The 23760-nt window shown below is 43.7% G+C and overlaps 1 protein-coding gene across 5 annotated transcripts in view; it reads right to left on the reverse strand.

Moving 5' to 3' along the window:
- LOC135201650 (cullin-1-like) overlaps positions 1-23760 on the reverse strand; it is a 238130-nt gene that overhangs the window by 61916 nt on the left and 152454 nt on the right. For all 5 annotated transcript variants that reach the window (XM_064230750.1, XM_064230751.1, XM_064230748.1 and 2 more), the window contains one exon: positions 9645-9827. In XM_064230750.1, coding sequence (XP_064086820.1) covers positions 9645-9827 — 183 coding nt within the window. The remainder of the gene's footprint in view (positions 1-9644; positions 9828-23760) is intronic.

A 23760-nucleotide genomic window follows, 5' to 3' on the forward strand; every position in this document is an offset into this window, starting at 1 on the left:
AATGGTGCAAAAATTGTCAGCGACGAAATAATTTTTGAGATGTGTCGCTGATACTTTTTAGTGCGATAAGAAAGAAATTCGCGCTTGCGCGCCTGCGTAACGATTGTAAACAAAACAACCCCTTGATCCGTGAGCTCCCAGCATCCCCCAAGGCGCATGATTCAAAAGCTTTTGCCTGGTAGGCCTTTAAGTATTTTTCCACGAATTTTTAAAAAAACTTTTTTATGTCGACGTTTAATACGTCCAATCGGCACCCGACAGACAATTTATGTCGACGTTTAATACGTCCAATCGGCATTAAAGGGTTAACGGCCCATGTTGGAGGAGACAACCACGGACTGCGTCGAGATAGGGAAAAAGATCAAATTAAATCTCTAATGACATAAGAAGAAGAGATTTCATGGAGCCTCGCCTTAAAAACATATGAAAGCATAGACCGGTAATCCTAATGCACGAAGATGACCAGCCTCTGTCATGATGTAAATGAACTAAAAACTCTGCTATTTTCAGTAAGGAAGGTCTAGAAATTGAATAACCTTAAGACCTACACCAATGTCTGAAAACCGACAATTTAGCTTGATAAATTACTCCAGCTGATTGCTGTCTGGCAAGAGCCAACTGTCGAGCCACTCTGGAGGAGAACCCTTCCTGTTTGGAGAATCTCCTGACAGTCTCCAGGCATGGAGATGAAGCATGTGGAGCCTCTGATGGAACCGATGAAAATGAGGTTGTTTGACCTTCTGTGGCCAGAAGAGGGTGATCAGGGCGAGATCCAGATGCTTGCTTGGTCACCCTGACTTTGTTGAGGACTGCCCTCACCAGAGTAAACTGAGGAAAAGCAAATGCTTGAAGGCCCTCCCAGTCCTGCAATAGAGCATCAGTCCTGGCACTCTGAGGAGTCTGGTAAGGGGCAAAGATGTTCTAGCACCGAAAATTCAGTGGGGTGGTAAACAGATTGATGGTGACAGGCCACTTCTTTCTGAGGCTGTTGAAGACTTCCTGGCAAAGTATCCATTATGACCCTTGAACTTCGTTCGGTCTTGACAAGGCGTCTGCTAAGATGTTGTGATGGCCCAGGATAAACAGAGGGACCAACATAATCCTCCTGTCTTCTGCCCAACATGGGATTGATCAGGCTTCTTGAGTGAGAGGGTCCGACTGTTTACCTCCTTGGTTTCTTGTACGAGACTTCTGTGGTGTTGTCGATGAAGAATGCTACGACCAACTCAGACAGCTGATCCTGAAATGAAAGAAGGCCTAGGTACACTGCCCTTATTTCCCTCCAATTTATAGACATGATCCTCTCTTCCTCTGACCAAAGGCCTGAAGCCGCTTCGGAGCCCAGATGCACGACCAAACCTTGATCTGAGGCGTTTGACCAAAACATTAGGTCTGGCAGAACTGAAAGAGAAGTCCCTGATTCGAGGCAGTGAACTTGCATCCACCAATGGAGATCCTTCTGACATTGTGGAGAGGAAGCAACTATCATGTCCTCGGACTCGAAATCCTATGACTGGTGAAGGGTCAACTGAAGGGACCTCATTCCGAGATGACCTCAGGGAACCAGTTGGATAAGGGATGACAAATGGCCCAGGAGTGACCTCCAAAGAGAGACTGGCTGCATTATGGAGGACAGAAATTCTTTGGCCAGACTTAGAAGCTTATCTATCCGTTTCTGAGAGGGAGAAGCCCTTAAAATCTGGGAATTCAAAACAATCCCCAGATAAGTTATGATCTGGCAAGGGATCAGATTGGACTTGTCGAAGTTAGACACGAATGCCCAACTCAACACAAAGAGCGAACCATCTCCCTCGAAGATTTACATGCACTCGGGGACTCACGAACGAGCACCTGACACAGAACTAGTCTCAGGGGCAGAACCTCTAGGACTAGCAGCAGAAGTGCAAACCAAAGTTTGCGCTTCTACAGCTCCTGGCACGCTAGGCCCTGGGGACATCGTGATGGTTCCCATTCCCAAAGGAACGGGAGAGCCAGCGGAAGACTCAACTGCCTCTTCATTTTGAGGAGGCAGACCCTTAGAAGTCCCGTGACGAGACTTCTTTGGGGGGGGGAGACTACCTTCTCCTTCTTCAGCAGGGAGCCTTAGAAGTTGAAGGTGTGGAGACATGAAAATATGATGATTACGAAGAAGAGGAAGATGACAACACTTGATGAGCTCTCTTCCTCTTCGACTTCTCCAAATTCTGCAAGACTTCTACAGGATAAAGTATATTTACCAGCAGGAATAGTTAATAATCACAGGGCAGCAGTGCAGGCTTTGTCTCCAGCAACGTAACTCCAGGATAGCAGTGGTTAATGAATGTGATTTCCAGTAGGGGATCAGCTCACACACTCGAGGACCAATATCAGAGCATGCTACAAGTCACAGGTACAAATTCCAAGGTTAGGATAACCAACACGAAGAGATATCCAACCATCTGCTGCTGTAATCACTATCACCACTGTTAGCCTGTAAAAGAAAGAAAATATGATTTAAAGTAATAAGGATACTCCTCTCACATCCAAGGGCACCACCCTCCGAAATGTGAGGAGACCCCCCAAATTCCAACACCACACGCCCCCTCTTCTACCTTCATCTGATAGCTAGCAAAAGGACAAAGGAGAAGAGGAATTACCAGAAGAAACAAAAGACAAACTTCCAAAGTTCCCCTCGGTAATTCCAAAGCATAAGCGTGAATTTCTGATAAATACATGTCTCGTCCTAACGTTAAAGGGTGAAAATATGTACTAATAAAGATATTGGCATACCTTTGCTGCTGACCCTTAACACAAAGTAGAAAGGCGGCTATAACAAAAAGTAGGTTTGCATATTAATTATTAAATTCAATTGAATATTAATATAAAACACAGTATATACATATTCAAAAAATTAAAAAATTAAAGATCCCACTGGGAAGTAGATTAACGGCTAGTCATCAAGAGCTTAGAAAAATACATCTTCATCGGAAGACAGCCGAAAGAAAAGTGGGGTGTTTACAGCCGGGCAGGTGGGCCTACCCACCTAAAAGACGGATAGTTACTGCCTAACCACCTTATTCAAGAATTTAACGGCCGTAATTCCAACTACACAAAGTACGTAATTCCTTATGTAAAGGACCAATTGTTTGTATATCGTGTAGGAACAAATTAGCAATTCCTTTTGCTATTTTTACTCTATTTCATCATAATACGAGCTTTACATATTTATCTTTTATTGGTGTGAAAATAACAGTAAAATCTATTCTTTCATGAACAGCATTTTATATTAAAATACTTTTTTTTTCATTATCATTTGTAGGTGAGTTTCATTCATGTTACTAATGCATAACAATTTATAGTCCTTAGCAGTATGAACATTGTTTTCTCAGTTTCAGCTACAAATGCAGCTGAAATTTAACAGCACAGGCAGCCCCTGGTTATTGGCGGGGGTTCCAATCCCGGGGGTGTGCTGATAAGCGAAAACCAGTTATCGATGCCATAAGAACCCTTATGGTGCCGGTAACCGGAATTTGGCCCATTAAGACGCCATAAATCGTCGATTTTATGGAGCTTAATGGCACTAGACAAGCCCCATAAAACCAGATTGCCATTAACCAAGACCGCTGATAACCGGGGACTGCTTGTACTATATTCCTGTGTGGGTATTTTCTCCATAGCAGTAAATGTATAACGAAAATATATCAGTCTTATTCTACTTATTGTCATTTGTAACAAAGCTACAGTAATTATTTACTATCATACCACGGCTGAAATGCAAGCAAAACATTGTTATCGAATTCAGTGTTTATGGCTGTGGCATTCAAGCCATGACTATAATGCTACTTACCATACTTTTATCACTCTCTTTTGCTTTTTTAATTTATTTAACTAGAAGATATGATAAATAGATGGAGGAAACGTCAGTATTATACAAAGGGTGACATTTTTTTTTCTCTTTCTCATTCTAGGCCAAGATTTCCCTGTAAGTTCATCAAATTTGACATTAAAAATTTGTAGACCTACCATGCAGACCATAGTAAATGATTAGGCAAATGAAATTCCACATTTTCGCTAAAATATTATTACATATTACGGCAAAATATCTGGTTGTGACTATCTAAGACAGGTGTGGGCAAACTACGGCCTGCAGCAGTCACAAGAAATTCATGTGGCCCGCCAAAAGTTAGTATTTTTGAAATAGAAATGTTATTTCATCTTTCAAGTGTGTTTCATTTGAATTTCCTACTTTAAAATACTAATTAATAACAATTGTTTTCCAACTGAGTTACTTTGTATTTCAAATAAATTCATTTCATGTGGATCTCCTACAGTACTTTAAAATATTAATTAATAATAATAAACTGCATTTTTTTAAGCCTTTTATTTTGTCTATTTCAAATATTAATTAGTTTGCTTAACCCTCTTACGCTGAAGGGGTATAATAAAAATCGTCTCCCGTATGCAGTCAGTCTCGGAGTGAGCGCCGAAGTGGAAAAATTATTTTTTTCAAAAAATCACAGCGCGCTTAGTCTTCAAGATTAAGGTTTTATTTTTGGCTCCTTTTTTTGTCATTGCCTGAAGTTTAGTATGCAACCATCAGAAATGAAAAAAATATCATTATCATATATAAATAATGCGATATATGATAGCGCGAAAACAAAACTTCATATATAATTGTATTCAAATCGCGCTGAGCAAAACGGTTAAAGCTAAAGAGTTAATTTTTTTTCGTTGTATTGTACACTAAATTGTGATCATTTTGGTATATAACACATTGTTAAGCAATCAAAGCAACACAGAGAAAATATTATCACAAAATGATGCATGAATTCGTAACTTGAAGACATAAAAAAATGTTTTTTTCAAAAATTCACCATAAATCTAAATACAGTGGACCCCCGTATTCGCGTTCTCCAGATTCGCGGACTTACACATTCGCGGATTTTTCTTTGGAACCTATCTAGAAATTATTCGCGGAAGGACTCGCCCATTCGCGGAATTTTCCGACAAAAATAATCACTAATTAGTGTATTTTGATGTTTATTTTCATGACTAAATACATTTTTATGATACAAAAATGATTTACTAATTTTCAAATATTAATTTTGATTAATACTGTATTAGTAAGTTTAATAAGTTTAAATGATGTCACATAATAAAAATAATAATTCTCTCTCTCTCTCTCTCTCTGTTACCGAGATGAAAGAATTTTATTGGTACTAGTTATGTAAAAATGTTTATTAGATAATTTTCAGTTAATTTAAAAATTAATTAATAATAAAAAATTAAATTGAAATTAAAAATAAAACTGTAATTACAAAATTCATATTATGTGATAGTATTTTAAAGAAATAAATACTAATCTATCCATGTCACTTTTAATTAAGGCTAACTCTCTCTCTCTTTTGCCACACAAAATAATAATGTGTCATAGTGGTAACTCCCTCCCTCTCTTTCGCTGGAAGTGTTATAAGTATTTTTTGAGAGAACAGAGAGATAAACTCTCTCTCTCTCTCTCTCTCTCTCTCTCTCTCTCTCTCTCTTTTACCGAGATGAAAGAATTTTTATGGTACTAGTATGTAAAATGTTTATTGATAATTTCAGTTATTTAAAAATAATAATAATAATAATTAAATTAATAAAACTGTAATTACAAAATTCATAATGGTAGTATTTTAAAAAGATGAAAATTACCTTTCCATTTCACTTGAAAGAATAACTCCTCTTTCTTACTGAGATGAGAGAATTTTTATGGTAAATGCACGTGTTTATTTTATTTTCAAATAATAATAATAATAATAGAAGTAGTAATAATGCGATAACTAATTTCAAATGAAAATTCTTCCCTTCGTCTTTTTCTGTATCAATTTCCCTATCTCATAACTCCAGTGACGCTCGGAGCTGGGAAGTAACAATGCCATACAATGGTCAATGAATTTAATGGTTTTATGTAATCCCTCTCTCTCTCTCTCTCTCTCTCTCTCTTACTGAGATGAGATCATTTTCACGGACATGTATGTAATAAGTTTATCATTAATATTTTCCAATAATAATACTATTAACTGTAAGTACCAAATTCATATCTGAGTATTTTAAATACAATAATCACTCCATTTCTCTCTTTTAAATACTGTAAGGACAACTCTCTATCTTCTCTCTCTCCTCTCCTCTCTCTCTTCTCTCTCGTCTCTCTCTCTCCCTCCCTCTCTCTCTCTCTCTCTCTCCACCAAGATACTTGTCATACATTTGGTGTTTCTATTTCTTCCTTTTATCTCTCTAGCTCTCAGCAAAAGAATTGATAGACAGACAAACATAATTGCACAGTCCTCTCCTTCTCTCTTCTCTGGAGAAATATATGTATTTATGGGAAGGGAAAAAAGTTGCCTACAGACGTTCATTTCAATCTATTGAAACCGTAAGGAGTTATTCTCTCTCTCTCTCTCTCTCTCTCTCTCTCTCTCTCTCTCTCTCTCTCTCTCTCTCTCTCTCTCTCTGCTATTGGCCGTTTATATATTTCTAATGGTAAAATGTTTAAGATGACTTTAAAGTTATATTAATAATACCAATTCAATGGTATATTTGATGTAGGATAATACTTTAAGTAGACATTTGGTATTTGTGATTTCACATACAATTGCTTCCTTTGTAAAAAGAAAATGGATGTCTCAACTAGTAACAGTATGAAAGAAAACGTGCATGACTGAATACTTATGGGGGGACTGAATTATTTTCACATACGTAACTAAGTCATGCAGTACATACATAGTATGTATTTATGTATAACCATAAAATGTAAGATTTACTTTAAAACAGTATTAATAATATTTCAAAGATTAATATGAACCATAATAGGATATTCTATGTATATTTGATGACGGATGGTCTTTTTAGGGATACTTTGGTGTTTGCATGTTCAGGATAGGAGTTTATGAGCACTTTTAGAGGGGGGTTCCAAACATTTGCGGATTCTAACTATTCGCGGGGGGTCTAGTACGCATCCCCCGTGAATACGGGGGGACCACTGTATTGTTCTAGACTTCCAATTTGTTTCAAAATGAAGATAAATGATTGAATATTACTATACTTTAAGAGTTTTAGCTTACAATTACAGTTTTCGACCATTTCGGACGAGTTAAAGTTGACCGAATGTCGAATTTTTTTATTTTTTTTTTTACATGCAAATATTTTAAAAATGAGAAAAGCTACAACCTTCAATTATTTTTTGTTGTATTCTACATGAAATTGCGCACATTTTCATATATAAAACTTAATGAAACGCCCAATATGAAACGGAGCAAATATAAAGATAATGTGACGTACGCATTTCCGAGATTTGCGGCGGAGAATCCGCGCGCGGAGGGAAGGAAAGTTTTTTTTTTTTAAATTCACCATAAATCTAAATATTGTGCTAGAGACTTCAAATTTGTTTCAAAATGAAGATAAATGACTGAATATTACTAGACTGTAAGAGTTTTAGCTTACAATTGCGTTTTTCGACTATTTCGATAGAGTCAAAGTTGACCAAACATGGTTTTTTCTTATTCATCGTGATTTATATGCAAATATTTCGAAAATGAGAAAAGCTACAACCTTCAATTATTTTATTGTTGTATTCTACATGAAATTGCACACATTTTCATATATAAAACTTTATGTAACGGCTAATTTAAAATGGTGTAAACATTACGACAATCACGCGAAAAAATTTCTGATTTTTTTTTCGGAAGAGTTACCCTGTGGACGTAAGGAAAATGTGTGTTGTTTTTTTTTTTTTTTTTGTTTTTTTTTTTTTTTTTTTTTTTTTTTTTTTTTTTTTTTTTTATAAATACACCATAAATCGAAATATTGTGCTAGAGACTTCCAATTTGTTGCAAAATGAAGGTAAATGATTGAATATTACTAGAATATAAGAGTTTTAGCTTACAATTGTGTTTTTTGACCATTTCAGTAGAGTCAAAATTGACCGAAGGTTGAAATTTTGGCACTTATCGTTATTTTATGAAAATACTTCAAAACTGATAAAAGCTACAACCATGGGTTGTTTTTAGTTGTATTGTGCATGAAATTGCGCACATTTCCATATATAAAACTTTATGTAATGGCAAATTTAAAATGGTGCAAACATTACGACAATCACACGAAAAAATTTATCGGAAGAGTTACTGCGCGGACGTAAGGAAAAAGTATTTTCATAAATTCACCATAAATCAAAAATATTGTGCTAGAGACGTCCAATTTGTTGCAAAATGAAGATAAATGATTGAATATTACTAGAATATAAGAGTTTTAGCTTACAATTGCAATTTTCGACCATTTCGGTAGAGTCAAAGTTGAACGAAAGTTGAAATTTTGACACTTATCGTTATTTATATGAAAATGTTTCAAAACTGATAAAAGCTACAATCATGAGTATTTTTTTGTTGTATTCTACATGAAATTGCACACATTTTCATATATAATACTCCATGTAACGGCTAATTTAAAATGGTGCAAAAATTATGTCAAAGTGACAAAATAATTTCTGAGATGTGTCACTGATACTTTTCAGTGCAATAAGAAAGAAATTCGTGCTTGTGCGCCTGCATAATGATTGTAAACAAAACAACCCCTTGATCCGTGAGCTCCCAGCATCCCCCAAGGCGTGTGATTCAAAAGTTTTCGGCTGATAAGCCTATAAGTATTTTTCTGCGAATTTTTAAAAAAACTTTTTTATGTCGACGTTTAATATGTCCAATCAGCACCCGGGAGACAATTTATCTCGACGTTTAATACGTCCAATCAGTGTAAGAGGGTTAATATACTATGTGACCCTATAAAATTTGAATTTTTTAATGTGGCCCTTGCACTGAAAAGTTTGCCGACCCCTAGTCTAAGGCATCATTTACTTAGTCTAGGGCACTGTAATATGGATTGTGGCACCCATAGACTTTTAAATTTCCGTTAGCAACAATTTTCAGTTGCATACCGTCAAGCCCCCAAGAATGGAAACCCTGTCAGTAACCAGGGGGCTGCCTGTATAAGGCAGGAAGTACTAGGTGTATTGTTTGGACCATAAATGCTTCTCTTAGGTCAAATTATTAAAAGTGTAAAATGTGTTACTTACCTGTTATGAATGGAGTGCATTTTTGTCTCCTTTATTAGCTACAGAACTGAATTCAAGGGAATTCGTTCATTTACTGACCCCACTCTCAAGTTACCTCTGAACCAATTTCTGCTCTAACATAAAGTGGCTATCTCTTTTTTCTATACGTACTGTTCTATTTTGGTCACTGTTCTGCAAGATCAATGGAAAAATTCCTCCTCCTCAGGCAACCTTATCACAATAATCACTCCACCTCTTCCCACAATTACTAAGTGAAATTGGATATCCTTAGATTTATACAGTTCAATAGTTTTTTTCCTTCTATCATCAAGCTGAGTAGGTCTTTTCTATTCTTTACTTCTTTAACTCAAGCATCCTTTCTTCACTTAAGCACGACTAGAAAAGGGCATCAGACTGCCTCTACTACTGACCTCTGCACTTGAAAAGAAAAATATTTCTCGTGCTCAAATCCCTTCTGAGCTACAGTTGCAAAAACCAATCACATATCTCAGTGTCAGTATTTATTGAACATGCATTAGAACTTAAATCCCTCACCCATCAGTGCACAAAGAATGTATCTCACCTGGAACATACGCTGCAATTTTGAGGTATATTCAAAACCACAAGCTTGTTTCAACTTGGAAATCATTGAAGCCTCGGCATCATCGCTTGCAGACATGTGCTGTACCAATCTCTTGGCCAACATTTTACTGTAGAATTTTTGAAAGACGTCCTTATCTTCTATATACTTGAAAACTATCATTACCTGAAAAAAGATTGTATATTTGTATTCACTCTCCAAGCAATTATCTAAGAACTAAACTTTAAATTTTTCACGACATAACTAAAATGACATTTTTTAAAGTAAAATGTTATTGTTAGTATACAATAAGGTTTTGTACATACTTACCTGGCAGATATATACTTAGCTTTACGTCTCTGACGTCACGACAGAATTCAAAACTTGCGGCACACGCGACAGATAGGTCAGGTGATCTACCTTACCCGCCGCTGGGTGGCGGCTGTAAGAACCAATCTCCCTTTCCAGCCAGAATTTTTCTCTTCCACCTGTCTCCTGAGGGGAGGCTGGGCGGGCCATCAATCGTATATATCTGCTAGGTAAGTATGTACAAAACCTTATTGTATACTAACAATAACATTTTTGTACATGAACTTTCCTGTCAGATATATACTTAGCTGATTGACACCCTTGGTGGAGGGAAAGAGACAGCAATATAAATATGGAAAAATGGGAAAACAACACTTGTTGTAGGATGTAAAATACAACCTTGGTTCTTACCTGTTTAGGCAGAAGACTTCGTAGTTACTGCCTATGAGTCTGCGTTGCCTGAAGAGCTTCAGCGAGGGCGTGACCTACAGCTGACAGACTCTTTGGGTCTATCAAAGGGATTTGGTATCCGCTTACTTGATAGAATCCGAGCAGGATCTTGTCAAAGGGGATTCGCCCACTTATATGACAGAACCTAACCACTATCATTGCAAGGAGCTCAAACATAAACCGATCACCTAACCAATCTAATCATTGTTAGACATACGACATGAAAGACATGCCTACCCGCATGCTCTTTCAAACAACCAAAAACTTACAACCTAAACAAGGGGGAAAATATATACTACAAAGGATATGTCTCAGTCCCTGCCCCAGCACCGAATCCGCCGATACGTACGGCCTAACGCGAAGCACTTTTCATACATAATTTTGACGTCTCTCAGATAGTTGTTTGCGAAGACTGAGTTGCAACGCCAGAATGTTGCCTTCATAATATTACTCAGGGATATGTTTTTGTTGAAAGTTAATGACGTGGCAATAGCTCTTACCTCATGAGCTTTGACCTTTATAAGTTTGAATTGACTTTCATCACATATCGCATGTGCTTCTTTCACCAGGCTTCTGATAAAGAAAGAAAGCGCATTCTTCGAAAGAGTCCTCCTTGGATCTCTTACAGAGCACCAAAGGTTGACATCATTGCCCTTAAGGTTTTTCTTTCTCTGCAGATAAAACTTTAAACTTCGTACTGGGCAAAGTGACCTCTCTGCTTCCTCGCCTACTAAGGCAGACAAACCTTGGACTTCAAAACTCCTAGGCCAAGGATTTGAGGGGTTCTCGTTCTTAGCTAAGAACGAAGGTAGGAATGCACAGATAGCTGCATCTCCTCTGAATCCTACATTTCCTTCTATTGCATGGAGTTCACTAATCCTCTTTGCGGAAGCCAATGCCATGAGAAAAAGTCTTCCTCGTGAGGTCTCTAAAAGAGGCAGACTGAGGCGGTTCGAACTTAGGGGACCTCAGGAAACGTAGCACTACATCCAGATTCCAACTCGGAATCTCTGGCGAACCTTTTTGGATGTTTCAAAAGATCTTATTAGATCATGAAGGTCCTTGTCTTCTGAAATGTTTAAGTTTCTGTGCCTAAACACTGCAGACAGCATGCTACGATAACCTTTAATGGTTGATACCGCCAGTCCACTTTTCTCCCTAAGGAAAAGTAAGAAGTCTGCTATTTGGGTTACAGAGGTACTGGAAGAGGAAAAGTGATGGTTCCTACACCACCGTTGAAAGACGTCCCACTTCGATTGGTAGACTCTAAGGGTAGAAGGCCTTCTTGCTGCTGCGATAGCCGTTGCAACTCTTGCAGAAAACCCTCTCGTTCTGACCAAACTTTTGACAGTCTGAAGCCAGTCAGATCTAGAGCGGGGTAGGTTTTGTGATACCTGTCGAAGTGGGGTTGTCTGAGCAGATCGATCCTCTGTGGTAATGTTCTCGGAAAATCTACTAACCATTCCAGTACCTCTGTGAACCATACTTGTGCGGGCCAGAACGGGGCTACCAGCGTCATCCTTGCTGCCTCCGATTCTGCAAATTTCTTGAGAGTTTCTCCCAGTATCTTGAAGGGAGGAAAAGCATACATGTCTAGGCCCTTCCAATCTAGGAGAAAAGCATCTATCGACACTGCCCTCGGGTCCGATATCGGAGAGCAGTAGTTGGCTATCCTCGCATTCTTGGCTGTGGCGAAGAGGTCTATATGAGGCCTGCCCCAAAGATTCCACAGGTCCTGGCAAACATCCTCGTGAAGAGTCCACTCTGCAGGAAGGACTTGATCTTTCCTGCTTAGGAGGTCTGCTCCGACGTTCTTTTCTCCCTGTACGAACAGGTAAGGAGACAAATCTTCCTTTCCTCTGCCCACAGCAGAAGTTCTTTTGCTGTCTCGTACAGGGAGAAGGAGTGAGTCCCCCCTTGCTTCCTGATGTATGCCAGGGCTGTGGTGTTGTCCGAGTTGATCTGTACTGCCGAAGCTAGGACGTAGGGCTCGAATGCTTTCAAAGCTAGCCAAACAGCCATCAGCTCTTTCTTGTTGATGTGCCAGGTCACCTGTTCTTTCTTCCAGGTGCCTGACACTTCTCTTGAGCCGAGCGTTGCTCCCAACCTGTTTCGACGCGTCGGAATACAACACTTGGTTGGGGTTCGGAATGTGAAGGGACATCTCTTCTGCAAACCTGAGAGGGTTCGCCCACCAAGAGAGGTCCTTCTTGATTTCTCTTGAAATCTCGAAGGAGAACTCTAGGTTTTGCGAACGACACCTCCAGTTTCGATGTAGAAAGAACTGGAGAGGTCTGAGGTGCAACCTTCCTAGAGAAAGGAATTGCTCCAACGAGGAGTGTGTCCCCAACAAACTCATCCACTCCCTCGCTGTGCATACGTCTTTCTCTAGGAAGGCTTTGACTTTCTCTGACCCTCGGGCTATCCTTTCTGGAGACGGAAAAGCCCGAAAATCCAGAGAAACCATCCGAATCCCCAGATAGATACGATCTTGACTGGGGATCAACTGAGACTTTTGAAAGTTCACCAAAAGTCCCAGAGAACTCGCCATGAAAAGGGTCTTTTGTAGGTCCTCCAAACATCTTTTCTGTGACTTGGCTCTGATTAGCCAGTCGTCCAAGTAAAGGGACACCCTGACTCCCTCCAAATGTAGCCATCTTGCTACATTTTTCATTAGTCCTGTGAAGACCTGAGGGGCTGTTGAAAGGCCGAAACACAAGGCCCTGAACTGGAATATCCTTCCTCCCATCATGAACCTGAGGTATTTCCTTGAAGAAGGATGGATAGGCACATGGAAGTAAGCGTCCTGAAGATCTAGGGACACCATCCAATCCCCTGACGAAGAGCCGCCAACACTGAGGATGTCGTCTCCATGGCGAACTTCCTCTTTTCTACAAAGAAATTCAGGGCGCTTACATCCAGAACCGGTCTCCATCCTCCTGAGGCTTTTGGAACTAGAAATAGGCGGTTGTAAAAGCCCGCTGAGCATGGGTCACTCACTAGCTCTATAGCCTCTTTCTCTAAAATTTGTTCCACTGCCTGTGTTAGAGCGAGGCTCATGATGGGATCCCTGTACCTGGCCACCAACTCCCTCGGAGTCGTCGTCAAAGGTGGTCTTTCCGTAAAGGGAATCAGGTATCCTTTCCGGATAATCGAGAGGGACCAGTTGTCCGCTCCTCTCTTTGCCCAGGCTTCTGAGAATCTTAGAAGTCTGGCACCTACTGATGTCTGGAGGACTACTTCCCTACTTCTTAGCTCTGGAAGAGCGTGAGAAGGATCTACCTCTCTTGAAGGGTCTATTTACCTCTAGAGGTAGAGGCTCTAGAAGGAGGGCCCCTCGAAAGGGCTCCTGTCTAGCTGGAGTCTCCTTCTTAGTCTTCGTCTGGACGGAGGTCCTAGGTTTCCGTGCCGACTGAGCGAGCATGTCTTGAGTCGCCTTCGCAGAGATAGATCCTGAGATGTCCTGGATTATCTTCTTCGGGAAGAGAAGAGGCGAGAGCTGCGAATATAGAAGCGAGGCTCTTTGAGCATGCGAGACGGACTTTGTAAGAAAAGAGCAGAAGACTGATCTCTTCTTAAGAACCCCTTCTCCAAACAGGGAGGCTACTTCGCTCGATCCATCTCTAACTGCCTTATCTATGCAGTCAGAAACGTTGAGATCCTCGGGCGAAATGGAATCCGGGTTTTGAGTCTTTTTAGCCAAGACCCCCAAAGACCAGTCAAGGAAGTTGAAGACTTCCAAGACTCTGAACATTCCCTTCAACAGGTGGTCGAGCTCGTTCATAGCAGACAAGAGAGACGAGCGTCGAGCGGCATCCACCAGTGAAGAGAAGTCCGCGTCTGCAGATGACGGTAGACCCAGGCCTAGGGGTTCTCCAGACTCATACCAAAAGCCTAGTCTGCCCGTAAGCTTGGAAGGTGGGAAAGAAACACAGTCTTCCCTTTCTCCTCCTTAGAAAGCAGCCAATCACCAAAACCTCTCAAAGCCTTCTTCATTGAGATGGTTGGCTTCATCCTCACACAAGAGGAAACGTTCGTCTTCTTAGAAGTCGAGAATAACGAGAGAGGAGACGGAGGAGCGACGGGAGTAAGGGAGTCTCCAAACTCTTGAAGAAGGAGGTCTGTAAGGATCTTATAGGACGATACCGAAGAATCCTTAACTAAATCCTCTTCTGAAGGTTCCACTTCATCCACCGAAGAACCCTCGGCTTCTTTACGAGAGCAGTTGGACTTCTCTAAAGAAGTGTGTCTATCTAGGGAGTGTCTGGCAGCCTTCTGGTGCCTATCAGGGGAAGCCAAAGCTTCGGGAGAGCTCCTCTCAAATGCGTCCTTCCTACTCTGATGAGTGTGTCCTCTTTGATCCTGAAGTCTACTCCTAGATTCCCGGGAGTCCAAAGGGGAGCGCCTGCTAGGAGAGGAGAGCCTACTATGCTCAAGGCGCCTAACAGAATCCATGCGCCTGTCCAAAGGAGAGTGGCTGCCTGGCGAACTGCGCCTACAATGAGGAGAACGCCTACTAGGCTCTTGGCGCCTACTTACAGGAGAGCGAATCCCTGGAGAAGATCGCCTACTCAGAGACCGGCGTCTACCATGCTCCACAAACTTAGATCGAGACGCGTGGGTCTCTGCAAAAGGTAGTCTCTCAGCCGAGACATATCTTTCAGGCTCTTTACGCCTGTCCTGAACAGAGCGGCTAATAGGAGAACCGCGCCTATCAGGAGAAAAGCGCCTATCTTCCGCACCGCGCTTGGAAGCGGGAGAGCGGCTACTTGGGGAGTAGCTCCTACCAGGCTCTAGGCGCCTAACATAAGGAGAGATCCTGTCTCTTGAAGAATCCATGAAAGAGGAGGCTCTCTTATCGGGAGATTGAAGGATCTTCGGAAAGGAGCGAGAAGACGAAGCTGTACGCTTATCTTTAGACGAGCGCCTACTAGGCGCTAGATCCCTTTCTACTGGAGAAATGAAGTCGCCAGGAGAAAGCTTCTTGGGCGATTGTCGCCTGGAAGACGACAAGCGTCTGCCGAGGGAAGAGCGCCTCCTTCCATCCGCTGTTACAGGAGAGAGAGCCGCCTCCGACTGAGAAGGTAACGCAGGCGAAGGTATCCTAGACTTCTTGACGGGGAGAGAGAGACATCCTTCTTACGATGCGTACCTCCAGCCAAGGAGCCCGCCAGCGCCGAAATCTGAGCTTGCAGCCCCGCAAGAATCCGAGCTGGAGATCTTGCAAAATCCTCCACAAGGGAAGAGGATCGAAGCCTACTCTGAGGCGAGAACTCCTGCTCCCTCCTGGGTTTCTTGATATCCACTTCCGGCTCTTCTGGAAAACATTCCGGGCTGGAAGGAAAGGCGCAAGGAGCCTTCCAGGCTCTCTTCAGCGGTCGCGATGAATCCGAGGCGCTCCATCCTCTTCTAGGCGATGGTGAGGAAGAAGAAGAGAAGCATTGGCGCAATACCTCCTTCTTAGCGCGAACAAGGGCAGCCTGGGTACGAACATCAGGATCTACCGAGGGGACGCCTGATCGGTGGGAGTTCTCCCTAACCTTCCTGCGGCTGTTGACTTTCCTCCTCCACTGGGACTGGGAGTCTGGAAGAGGTCTAGGCCTGGAAGCATTAAGGAGCCGATCAGACGCACCCTCCACTGCACTGGGGTCACTGCACAATTCACCTTCACTATTACTCTTACCTTGCAACGAACGAATCTTCTTCTCCATGCTAAGGATCGTGGCTCTCATGGTTGCCACTTCCGAAGTCGTATCTTTAGGTTCGATGCAGGGCGCAGGAGCTGAAACTGGAGTAGGATCTAATGCTACAACAGGATTGTCTACTTCTACCTTGCTAATATGATATTGTAATGATACAATTAAGTTTGTTCATACTTACCTGGCAGATATATATATAGCTGTATTTTTCCGAATCCGACAGAAATTTAAACACTTACGACACACGCAGTGGGAGTCAGGTGGTTAGTACCCATTCCCGCCGCTGGGAGGCGGGTATCAGGAATCATTCCCATTTCTATTCATAATTTTATTTCCACTGTCTCCTGAGGGGAGGTGGGTGGGTAGCTTGATTATATATCTGCCAGGTAAGTATGAACAAACTTAATTGTATCATTACAATATCATTTTGTTCATGAAACTTACCTGTCAGATATATATATAGCTGAATCCCACCTTTGGTGGTGGGAGTAGACAGAATAGAAGATTTTAGGAAACATATATATGCAGATAATTGATATCTTGATTCCTTACCTGTTAGCATAGCTGACTTCGTGGTTACTGCCGCGTAAGTCTGCTTGTGCTACTAGAGTTGCCAGCGAGGTAGAGACCTATATAGCTGGTGCACTCCAGATGATCTGTCAACAGGGGCGAGACCACGACGTGACTAGACCATTGACCATACAAATGAGGGCAACGAAGTAAAAACCAAACCACCTGGCGTAGCCTACCAAAAGTATCCCACATAGACTAAGCTAATGGAAGGGAGATCCGCCGCAGGCGGTCAACCCCAACAACCATAACCCAAGTTAAAAACTCCCCTAAACCATTAAAGGATAGGATGAGCGCTACTTCCTGCCCCCAAAACAGTGTCTGCAGCGACGTATGGTCCGAGCGAGTAACAATTTTCGTATGTTGCTTTCACCTCCCGCAGGTAGTGTGAAGCGAACACCGAATTGCTTCGCCAATAAGTGGCGCCCAAAATATCTTTGATTGCCATATTTTTGTGAAAAGCCACCGAAGTAGCAATAGCCCTCAACTCGTGGGCTTTCACTTTCAGAAGCTCCATGTCACTTTCACTACACTTTTCATGGGCCTTTCCTTAACCGTACTTCTTAAGAAGAACGCCAGTGCATTCTTCGACATCGGAAGATCTGGTTTTTTCACAGAGCACCACAAGTTCTCAGAAGAACCTCTGCATGCTCTGGTTCTCTGCAAATAAAACTTGAGAGCCCTGACAGGACACAGGACTCTCTCAGCTTCAGGTCCCACTAGCTCCGACAACCCCTTGATCTCGAACGTCCTCGGCCAAGGGTTGGAAGGGTTCTCGTTCTTTGCTAAGAACGTAGGACTTAAGGAACAAACTGCACTATGATCCTTGAACCCAATATGCTTGCTTATGACTTGAATTTCGCTAACCCTCTTCGCCGTCGCCAGAGCGGTTAGGAAAATGGTCTTCTTAGTAAGATTCCTAAGCGAGGCTAAATGGAGCGGTTCAAATTGACTCGACATGAGAAACTTCAGTACCACGTCTAAGTTCCACGATGGTACTTTAGGTTGGAGAACTTTCACAGTCTCAAATGATCTAATGAGATCATGAATGTCTCTATTATTCGCTAAGTCGAGTCCTCTATGTCTGAAGACCACAGAAAGCACGCTTCTGTAGCCTTTAATCGTGGGAACGGCTAGTTTCGCTTCTTTCCTAAGGTGAAGAAGGAAATCTGCTATCTGGCTCACAGAGGTTGAGGTGGAGGAAATGCCCTTCCTTCTGCACCAACTTCTAAAGACAGCCCACTTTGATTGGTAAACTGCGATTGAGGAGGGCCTCCTTGTGGTGGCAATCGCCGTTGCCACAGGTCTTGAAAAACCCTCGCTCTGGCCAACTTCTTGATAGTCTGAACGCAGTCAGACTCAGAGCGGGGAGGTTTTTGTGGTACCTCTCGAAGTGGGGCTGTCTGAGTAGATCTTTCCTTAGGGGCAGAGTCCTCGGAAAGTCTACTAGGAAGGACATCACCTCCGTGAACCATTCGGCCGCTGGCCAGAAGGGGGCGATGAGGGTCATTCTCGCTCCTTCTGATGCAGCGAACTTCATTACTTCCCCGAGGATTTTGAATGGGGGAAAAGCGTAAATGTCTAGTCCCGACCAATTCCACAGTAGGGCGTCTACTGCCACTGCTCCCGGGTCCAGAACTGGGGAGCAATACAGCGGAAGTCTCTTCGTTCGGGAAGTTGCGAAAACGTCCACATGAGGACGTCCCCACAGCTTCCATAGCGCCTGGCATACTTCCTGATGAAGGGTCCATTCCGTCAGCAGAAGCTGTCCTTGCCGACTGAGAAGGTCCGCTCGCACGTTTTCCACGCCTGACACAAACCTTGTCAGAATCGTGACGTTTTGCGACTTCGCCCAAATCAGGATATTCCTCGCGATGACGAACAGAGAATGAGAGTGAGTTCCCCCCCTGTTTCCTGAGGTATGCCAAGGCTGTGGTGTTGTCCGAGTTTATCTGAACCACTTTGCTGGAGACTTCCTCCTCGAAGACCTTAGAGCAAGGTAAACCGCTGAGAGTTCTTTTAGATTGATGTGCCAGGACACCTGTTCCCCTCTCCAGGTGCCTGACACTTCTCTCCCTCCCAGTGTTGCTCCCCAACCCGTGGAGGACGCGTCGGAGAACAACACTAGGTCGGGGTTCCGAAGCTTGAGCGAAAGTCCTTCCGCAAGCTTCTTTGGATCCAACCACCATTTGAGGTGCTTTTTCACTTCTTCCGTCAAAAACAAGACCTCTTCTAGATCCTGTTTGCGTGACCAATTGCTTGAGAGGAAGAACTGAAGTGGTCGGAGGTGCAACCTTCCCAGAGAAACAAACTTCTCCAGTGAGGAAATGGTCCCCAGCAGACTCATCCATTCCCTCACCGAGCATGTTTCCTTCCCTAGAAAGGCCGACACTTTGTCCAGGCATTGAAGTTGTCGCCCCTGGGACGGAAAAGCCCTGGGAGGGCCCGAAAAGCCACTGAGTCCATCTGAATCCCCAGATAGACTAAGGATTGAGAAGGAGTCAGATGCGACTTCTCGAGATTCACCAGAAGTCCCAGGGACTTCGCTAACGACAGAGTCGTGTGAAGGTCCTTCAGACACTGTCTTGCGATGAGGCTCGAATAAGCCAGTCGTCTAGGTAGAGAGAGATCCTTATTTCCGCAAGATGGAGCCACCTCGCAACGTTCTTCATAAGAACGGTGAACACCATCGGCGCCGTGCTGAGACCGAAGCAGAGTGCCCTGAATTGGAAAATCTTCCCTTTCAGGACAAACCGCAGGTATTTCCTTGATCGGGGATGGATGGGGACGTGAAAGTATGCGTCCTGAAGGTCTAACGAGACCATCCAATCCCCCGGTCTTAAAGCTGCAAGCACGGATTGAGGTGTCTCCATCTTGAACTTCTGCTTGGTAACGAAGCGATTTAGACTGCTGACATCCAGAACGGGGCGCCACCCCCCTGACTGCTTCGGCACTAGGAACAGACGGTTGTAAAACCCCGGAGAACTCCGGTCGAAGACCTGTTCCACTGCCTGCTTCTCGATCATTTGATCTAGTAGATCGTGAAGCACTTTCTGCTTTTCTCCCTGATACGACGGAGACATCAGAAAGGAATTCTGTACCCCTTCTTGACGATGTCCAGAGACCAAGCGTCGGCACCTCTCTCTTCCCAAGCTTTCGCGAAATGTAGAAGCCTGGCTCCTACCGGTGTCTGAAGGACTTCCCTCTCACTTCTTGCTCTTGGAAGGAGCGGGAGTCTTGCCTCTGAAAGAGCCTCTTCCTCGAGGGGCTGGCTTCGAGGAAGAAGCGGATCGAAAGGGCTTCGACTTCTTCAAAGCAGAGGACCCAGAAGACGAAGAAGTAGTAGGCTTCCTAGAAGACTGTGCCAGAAGGTCTTGAGTTGCTTTCTCCTGGAGACTGGCAGCTATGTCCTTTACCATAGACTGGGGGAAGAGATGTTCTGAGAAAGGAGCGAAAAGAAGATCCGCTTTTTGCGCTGGTGAGACCGACTTTGCAGTAAAATTGCAAAAAAAGTGCTCTTTTCTTAAGCAATCCCGTGCTGAAATGAGCAGCCAATTCCTCAGAACCATCCCTGACGGCCTTGTCCATGCAAGACAATACACTGACAGCTCCCCCAGACTGATGGAATCAGAACTCCTGGAACCTGGCATCCAATACTCCCAGGCACCAGTCAAGAAAATTAAAGACCTCTAGTGTCCTGAAGAGGCCTTTAAGGTGAAAGTCTAACTCGCTATGTGTCCACGAGACCTTCGAGGAAGACAAAAAAGATCTTCTGGTGGCGTCTACAATGCTACCAAAGTCTCCTTGAGCTGAGGCTGGAAGCTTAACTCCGACGTTTTCTCCCGTCTCATACCACATACCAGCTTTGCCACCAAGTCTTGAAGGTGGTAAAGCGAAAGAAGTCTTGCCTGAAGCTTTCCCTCTTTTCCATCCAATCATGGACCTTTCTAAAAAGCTTGCTTCGTAGAAAGCGACTTCTTCATTCTCACAAAGCCCGAGATCTTAGCAGCTTTGGAAGACGAAAACTGAGAGGGAGGAGTACGTGGAGCTTCAGGTTGGAAAGTGTCTGCAAAGACTGACTGAAGTAAACGAGTCAAAATCTTGTAGTCCGTCGAAACTGGAGCCAACTGCTGTTCTTCGTCCACTTCGACGAAAGCGTCACTAACTTCCTCTTCAGACACTGGAGAAGTCGGAGGAAGTAAAGAAGAGTCCCGAGCTTTCTCAAAAGAGAAAGAACGGCGAACAGGAAGAGTTCCCGCCTCCGCTTGTGCTTGCGGAAGTGGAAAACTGACGTCCGTAGGCGCGCGTTTGGCGTCCGAAGCCAATCTACTGGCGCCGACAGAAGCGCGCTCAAACGCCGCAGGTGTACACCTGGCGTCCACTTGTGCGCGCTGAGCGTCCCACTGGTGCGCGCCGAGCGTCCACTGATGCGTGCCGAGGCGTCCACTGGTGCGCGCCGAGCGTCCACTAAAACTCGCTGAGCGTCCACTGGCGCTCGCGAAACTTGCACCGAGTCACGTTCGGCGTCCACTAAAGCGCGTTTGACTTTCACAGAAGCGCGCTCGGCATCTAAAGAAACTCGCTTCTTATCCACAAGTTTCGTAGCAGCGGAAACAACCGCTTTCACGAGAGCGAGAAACGAATTTCTCGCCTCCTCTAGAAAGTTGCTGGGGGGAGCAGAACGAACTCTAGAGGGAGACTCAAACGGAGAGAGAGACGAGCGAGGAGAGGGAGAGGGAGAACGCCTCGACCTCTTCACAGGAAGATTGTCATCCTTCTTACGGCGACGTGGAACAGTCTCTCTCGAAGGAAAAACATCTCGAAGTTGCTGCTGAAGAGACTGGAGAATCTTGCTTGTAGGTGAAGCCTCCTTTTCTGGGGAGGGGCTGATCCTGTGAGCAGGAGAGTGGCGAGGGGACGCCTTCTTGCTACTCCCAGGAACCGCCGCTTCACGCACCTTAGAGCGACTGCGGCGCTCGAAAGAAACATCTAGGGAAGACTCCGCCTCCGAAGAATCCTTACGCTTCTTCTGCGGAGGAAAAGCAGCAAAACGCACTATCAGGCGACGAGCAAAGTTCCGGAGAACAATTTGGACGTGAAGCGTCCCGAAACGCGAGCCGTCCTTTTCAGCGGACGTGATGCAGTATGAGAGCTCACCCTTGCGCGGGGAGGAAGCTTCAGAAGAAGAAAAGCACTCCTTGAGAAGACGTGCACGCGCACGCTCCTTGGCAGTCTGGGATGTTCGTCAGAAGCTGCCGAAGGCACGCCAGATCGGTGGGGGTTCCTCGTAACCCTCCTTCGACTTTCGACATGCTCTCTCCCCGTAATCTGGGAGTCAAGCAGAGGTCTAGGTCTAGAGGCGGAATGAGGCCGATCTGACGCACCCTCCACTACACAAGGGGCACTTTCACTGCACTTCTCTTCACTTTTGCTCTCCAGAGCTAACACTTTTGATTCTAAGTTACGAATCGATTCAAGAATTAGCGATAATGTATTACCTTCTACCGACACTGTCTCAGGGGCCGGAGGCAACACTACAGGGGTAGGAGCATAATCTACAGAAGGAGGGTTAGCAGGAGAATAATTTAAATCTTGCCTACCTGAAACACTCCTGGAGGAAGACCTCCTTAACCTATCTCGCTCAAGTTTCTAAGATAGGTTTCATACGCCTTCCATTCCGACTCTGTTAGTCTTTCACACTCCTTACAACGACTTTCAAACGTACATTCATTCCCCCTGCAAACTTTACAAACGAATGTGGGTCTACTGAAGCTTTCAGTAGCCTACCTCTACATTCAGACATGGAACAAAATCTAGCGCTAGCAGAACTAGACCCTGACATCTTGATCAAAGAAAAATCAATACCAAATTCAAATCAAACCAAAGTCAACGTGTGCCAAGCCACCGATCCAATTCAGATACCAAAGAAAAACCAAAAGGGATACTCAAGTAGCTAGTAAGTTTCCAAAATCTGGACGGAGGTGCTGCAAACAGGTGTTTCCAGCACCGGCGACAGAAAAATTATGAATAGAAAATGGGAATGATTCCTGATACCCGCCTCCCAGCGGCGGGAATGGGTACTAACCACCTGACTCCCACTGCGTGTGTCGTAAGTGTTTAAATTTCTGTCGGATTCGGAAAAATACAGCTATATATATATCTGACAGGTAAGTTTCATGAACAAAACGAGACTTACTAGAACTTCTAGACGAAGCTTTTCTCACCCTGTCTTTCTCCAACTTCCTCAAGTAGGAAGAAAGAGCCTTCCATTCACCCTCATCCAACTTCTCACACTCATTACACGGGTTACCAAAAGAACATTCTTTTCCCCTACATTTCAAGCATACTGTGTGAGGATCTACCGTAGCTTTCGGTAGCCTCACCTTGCATTCATCCATAGAGCACACTCTAAACATAGAAGATTTCTTAACCTCTACATCAGACATCTTGAAATCAAAGAAAAATCCAACCCAATATCAAAAAACAATCCACAAGCGCGTATGCCAAGCCAACAAGATCAGGTACTTCACCGAAAGTCAGTCCAAATAAATCCAAGGCAACGAGAATCGAATAAAGCTGTCAGGAGGTAACAACCACAGGTGTAGTCGTCACCGGCGACAGAAAAATTCTGGCTGGAAAGGGAGATTGGTTCTTACAGCCGCCACCCAGCGGCGGGTAAGGTAGATCACCTGACCTACCTGTCGCGTGTGCCGCGAGTTTTGAATTCTGTCGTGACGTCAGAGACGTAAAGCTAAGTATATATCTGACAGGAAAGTTCATGTACAAAAATGTATATTTCCCTAACCATACAAACCTGGAGTCCTTTACTTAGGATAGATTGCAGCTCAGCTGAAACTACCGGCTAATACATTCTTTTATATACCAAAGGAGTAACTACCGGGCCGGTAGTTACCTGCCCGGCGGTGGGGAAGCACCGCCTCCCTCACCAGCTCACTGAGTCATCACTTTGATTACAGCCAGGAATTTGATGATGACCCCCTGAATCAAGGGGGTGGGTATTTGGCGGGACCATACAAGTAAAGGACTCCAGGTTTGTATTGTTAGTGAAAAGTACATTTTACTTTCATAAA

The sequence above is a fragment of the Macrobrachium nipponense genome, chromosome 28 (genome assembly GCF_015104395.2).
Source record: "Macrobrachium nipponense isolate FS-2020 chromosome 28, ASM1510439v2, whole genome shotgun sequence".
NCBI classification, from domain to species: Eukaryota; Metazoa; Arthropoda; class Malacostraca; order Decapoda; family Palaemonidae; genus Macrobrachium; species Macrobrachium nipponense.